Here is a 6,000-nt window from a genome sequence, read left to right as displayed (position 1 = left end):
GATAAATTCCAGCTGGGCTAAATATTTAAATATAAAAATTACACTATCACAACAGTAGAAGAAATTATGGGGAATTTTAAAAAATAATTTTGGGACAAGAGGAGGCTTTTCTAACTATAACAAAAACCCAGAATCTTAAAAAAAAAAAGTTTTGAATTACAGAACAGACCATGAGCAAAGGCAAATGACAAGCAAGGGCAGCTATGTATGATTCATATCATACATAGCTGCAAGGCTTATTTCCTTACTACTTAATGTATTCCTACAAATAGATGAGAAAATAAAACTTAATAGAAAAAAATGGCAAATGATATGCTAAAATAGTTCATTAAAAAGGAATTATAAACATCTTTTGAATATATAGATTCTTAACTTTTCTCAAAACAATGTAGGTAAACACTGTGATAGTACTTTTTACCAATCAATGGAAACACTCATTCTTATACATCATTGTTTAAGTGTGAATTGACACAATTTGTAAGGGAAAGCTGTTGGTAATCAATATCTATCAGCATAGCAATTTATATATCTTTTAACCCTGTAATTTCACTTCTCAAATTTACTTGGCAGGCGTACTGGCCAATTTACAAAATTTCCTATGTGCAAGTTGATTCATTACAGCATTGTATATAGTTGTAAATATTGGCAACAACACACATATATATCTGTTAAGTCCTGATTAAATAAATTTATAGCACATAGTACTTACTAAAATAGCATGTCACAGTGTTAAAATATTGAAACTGTTCTAGATGTACTGCTATGGGACAGCCTCCAGGATATGAAATTAAGTGAAATGCAAAAGGTATAAAATAGTGAGAATAGTCTGCTACTATTTGTATAAAGAATAATAAATATATTTGCATATCTGTAATATTTCTAAAAAGATGCCAAGAAATGGATGATATGGGTTGCCTCTTCTAGGGAGGACAAGTCGATGACCTGGGAAAAAGGTGAGAGGGAGATATTTTTACTGTATATCATTTTCTGTCTTCTGAATTTTGAACTATTTAAATGAATTGTCTATTCAAAACAGTGAAAAATGTTTCCAAAATTATAACAAGGTAAAATTATCTTGTTAGAGTATCTAGCTTGTTACTTATAACACTATGACTAAATTTTAAAATCAGGATTCAGTTTATCTTCTTTCTACTTCTGTCTGAAGTTTGCCTCCTTTCTGTTGACAGTAAAATGAAATAAACAAAATATTTGACCTTTCTGTAGGTGCTGCTCAGTAACTGCTTAATGAGCCCCCGATTTCCACCTCACTTGTCTTTGTTTTAAAGTCCTAACCAGAGGGCAGATAGATTTGGAAGAAGTATTTTTTAAATTCTCATATCACTCAAATACATGGCGGACAGTATATGTTTTTAAATATTTATGTATGTGTAATAGAGAAAGAAGTCATTGGAAAACAATTTTTGTGAATTTCAATTTTAAGGATTTGGGGGAAAATGACCAAAGAGCTGGAAGTGTGATGATAGTCTTATTTTCTCTTTCAGATATTAAGCACCGTCGAATACCGATCTTATTCTTTGCAAACAAAATGGACCTTAGAGATGCAGTGACATCTATTAAAGTGTCTCAGTTGCTGTGTTTAGAGAACATCAAAGATAAGCCATGGCATATTTGGTAAAGTTTTAGATTTACCTTTCATTTTACCATCCTGAAAAGAAATTAAGTTTTGGTGTTTGTTTTCTAACCTCGGGGGTTTTTTTTAAATTTTTTAATTTAAGTTTATTGGAGTGACAATTGTTAGTAAAGCTACACAGGTTTCAGGTGTACAGTTCTGCAATACATCATCTATATATCACATTGTGCTCACCACCCAGAGTCAGTTCTCTTTCCATCACCATATATTTAATCCCTTATACCCTCATCTACCACCCCCCTCACTCCTTACCCTCTGGTAACCACTAAACTATTGTCTCTGTCTATGAATTTTTGTTTCTTCATTTGTTTCTCTTGTTTCTTTGTTGCTTTCAGTTTTATATACCACATATCAATAAGATCATAAGGTTCTCGACTTTTTCTGTCTGACTTATTTTGCATAGCATAATAATCTCAAGATCCACCCATGTTGTAAATGGCAGTATTTCATCTTTCCTTATGGCAGAATAGTATTCCATGTGTATATATACCAAATCTTCTTTATCCAATCATCTGTCGAAGAACACCTTGGTTGTTTCCATGTCTTGGCCATCGTAAATAACATTGTTGGTGGGAATGCAGATTGGTGCAGCCACCATGGAAGGCAGTGTGGAGGGTCCTCAAAAAAATTAAGAATAGAATTACCGTGTGACCCAGCAATCCCTCTCCTGGGTATCTACCCCAAAAATCTGAAAACATTTATCTGTAAAGATAAATTGTTCTGATGTTCATTAAGCTCATTTTATAAGTGACCTAACAAGGTAGGATGTGAGCTAGGTTCTAGTTTTATAGAACGTGGCATTGCAGGTATTTATGACTATACTGCTGTGAAAACCTTTTCACATCTTTTGGTATTGGGATAGAAAAACAACTCTTAAAAGAATAACTTAGACAGCCTACTTACTCACTCAACTTCACCCACACTGATTTTCTCCTGCACATTGAATCAGCCAACCACCGTCCCATCTCAGAGCATTTGCATTTGTTACTCCCTTTATCTGAATCATCCTCCAAAATAATGTTCCTGGCTTGCTATTGCCCATTCTTCAGGAGAGAGACCACTTCTGATAACTCTAAAATATCACTGTGTCTTACACCACCTAGTTTTTACCTTACTTAGCTTTGTTTTTCTATTACTATGTGACTTCTTTATTTTTCTTTTTGTTTCATCGTCTCTCTTCTTACACTAGTGCATTAGTGCCATGACACCTGGTTTTTTACCGGTTTTGTTCACTATGTAACCCCTGGAATAGTAGTAGTACATGGTAATTAGTAGGTTCACAATAAATATTTGTTCATATGAATAAATAGAAATTGGAAATATTAATCTTATTTGGATATACTAATAAGGTTGAACTCATAAATAATTAGTGTCTGAAATTATTATACATTGTTTATTTGGAAAGCCGTTTCTTACTAATATATTTAACTCCAGTGTCCCTTTTTATCAAAATTTCCCAATGAGAATAACCAGAAATTATGTATTAGATGGTATTTTAGTGCTTACCACTACTTATATTAAGCTCCCTCTACCACCCACCTACCTCCCCTGTGGCAAGATGTCCTTCTCTTGCCAGTTTTTCCCTTTTTATTAGACGGTATCTATGAAGAAAGACTGAACACGGGCAGAGAAACCCACTGCCTCCGGAAGAAGAAACAGAACATGAAGCAGGAGGTGTTAGAGCTCAGGGAAGAACTTTAAGAGCTAACCCTGGTGCTGAAAGAGTAATAGTACAGAAGAGAGCTTGAAAAAACCCTTAAAACTCCTCCGTATTCAAGGCCTCCAGCACTCCAGGAGTGAAACACTGCATATATCAAGTAAAACCTTCCTTTCTTTAGAATCAGAGGAAAAGTCTATATTTACTAAGTGATTCTTGAGTTGGAATTTGAGGTTCTATGGTATTTTGTTGGTAAAGAGAGGAGGGATTTTGGGGTAGAGAATTATCTTAAGATAGAAATTGCATTTCTCTACATCATGTAGGTAAATCATATCTAAATTGATAACACCTAAAGTAGAATAATTTTTAGTTTTCGCATTATAGTAAGTATTGTGAGTACTTTGATAGAAAGGGCAACATTCAAACACATGGATCTAATTAGTAAAAGATATAATCCTACTTTTAATTTTGAAGTAGAAGTTAATTTTGCAAATGGAAACATCTCTACTTAAAATAATTAGCAGTTGAATTTTAATAAATGCATTTATTCACTTATGACATCTAAATATTTTTCAGTGAGAGAAAAAGTAATATCCTGATGCTCTAATATCCTGATATGAAATATTATATTACCAGTTTCTATGTTTACTGTATAACCTATAGAAGAATGCCAAGTATTTCTTTTAAATGTGTCTATTGTTTTGAATCCTTCTTAATTCAAACTGGACATCTCACTAACTTCCAATTAGTGCTTCATTTGTTAAGTTTTTATTTTTACAATATTTTTTAAAGCATGTGTACAATTGAAAATACATTTATCCTTTTTTTCCAGTTTTAGAAATAAAGGAAATCAGTGATACAGAGATAAAATACTGCATCTCTTCCCTTAGGTACAAATAAATTTACTGTACAATAAACAAAAGATCATAGAAAATTACAGCCTGGAAAATTAAAGGAAATTTTTGTGGTTTATTTTTTACTATTAAACTAAACATATAGTCAACTCTGGTTGTCAGGATCTGACTGCAGTATTATGTGTTCTTTGACTCAATCCCTGGTGTGATATGTATATGTTTTTGCTTATTTACTACCTTGTAAGGGAGACATAATAAAGCAGGTAAATAGCTATATAAAATGTCGTCTGGGAGAGTGAAGAAAAATAAAGTAGGAGAATAAGATGAACAATAATGAGAGGTAATTGAGATGTAGTTGAAGTCAGGGAGCAATGCACACAAGGTTGGGAGGAACAGCTTTCCAGAATCACCAGCAGGTGAGAAGGCTCTGGGATGAGAATGTGCCTGGTGTATTTCAGGAATCACAAGAGTTCAGGCTGGCTGGAGCAGAGAGATCTCAAGGGAATTTATAGGAGCTGAGGCCACTGAAAAACAACCAGGGGTCATGTCACATAGGGCCTTGTAGGACATGGTAAAGACTTTGGCTTTTATTTAGTTACAAGTCGTATGATTTATTTCAAAGGAAAAGTAGAATTCAAACATTTAAGGATTCTTAGGAAAATATGCATAATTTTTAGAAACACTCCACCAAAAGGGAAGTATTTCTTCATTTTATGACTTGTTTGGTACTGTAATCTTGTGTGCGACTATAGGTGTGTCATAAAATCAATACATTGATTTTTTAATTTAAGCATTCAGTTACTGATGTTTTGCTATTGATACGGATAACCCATAGTTTGATTTGAATATTTGTATGTCTCTTGCTGATTATTTTTCTTTCTATTTTAAAATATTATAAGTCATGTTCTTAGTCTAATAAGTAATTCCTTGGAAGTAATTTTTGTTTTGATTAGAATCAAATTAACTGGTTTAGGTAATTTAGTACATTTTAAATCATGCTTCAGCACACTAAAAGGAATCCTAATTCAGAAAATCTAATTACACTAATTACTATTATATGATTATATTTTGAAAAGCATTCACTAAATCAGTAACATGTTATGAGAAACTATTAGTCTGGGTCTTGGAAAAAATTATTTGATACTCTAAACATCCTTTGCATTTTATTATTTTAGTTTATATAATTTAATTATGATTATAAAATAATATTACCATGACGATCTAAGTTTATTCTCTTAAGAATAGAAAGACCATGAAAAGACCCTGATTTAGGTGTTTTATATACATATCTCAATTATTTAATTCTCATAATAACCATATGAGGTCAAAGGTAATATTCCCCCATTTTACAGATGCCAAAACTAAAGACAGAGTTAAAATAACCTTTCCAGGTTCCTGAAGGCAATAAATATAGAACTATTGGGTTGTCAGAAAAGTCATGACTCATTTTTGCAACGAAAAACATAGAAAAAAATACGTCATGACTTTTCCAACAACCCAATAGTATTGAAAACTACTAGGGTTTTTTTATTCTACCAGTTTACCAAAGTTACTACAGGTTTATACCCCATAGATATCAATCCCTTTTCAAATAAAGTCACTCTATTCTATGGCTAAATTACAAATTAAGTCAAACATTTCTAATCTATTGCTCAACAGATTCCTTGGGGCTGGGCAAAATAGGATGGTGGACTCTATAAAACTGTTCCACCACTAGAAAAATAACTCAAAGTGTATGTTTTGTTAATGTCAGTCGGAATAATAGTCCCAGAATAACTTTTTAGTGATATGCTTTTCCAAATGTCATTCAAATTATGTCAATACAAATAAAATGCAGA

The 6,000-nt window shown here is 32.4% G+C and overlaps 1 protein-coding gene across 4 annotated transcripts in view; it reads left to right on the top strand.

The window, feature by feature from the left end:
* Positions 1-6,000, top strand: part of ARL6 (ARF like GTPase 6) — a 72,187-nt gene that overhangs the window by 58,479 nt on the left and 7,708 nt on the right. For all 4 annotated transcript variants that reach the window (XM_019628222.1, XM_019628223.1, XM_019628225.1 and 1 more), the window contains one exon: positions 1,503-1,632. In XM_019628222.1, coding sequence (XP_019483767.1) covers positions 1,503-1,632 — 130 coding nt within the window. The remainder of the gene's footprint in view (positions 1-1,502; positions 1,633-6,000) is intronic.

This window comes from Hipposideros armiger, unplaced genomic scaffold, assembly GCF_001890085.2.
Source record: "Hipposideros armiger isolate ML-2016 unplaced genomic scaffold, ASM189008v1 scaffold_760, whole genome shotgun sequence".
Taxonomy (NCBI): domain Eukaryota; kingdom Metazoa; phylum Chordata; class Mammalia; order Chiroptera; family Hipposideridae; genus Hipposideros; species Hipposideros armiger.
Note: the sequence above shows the minus strand (reverse complement) of the source record. Positions and strands in the feature narration are given on the sequence as shown.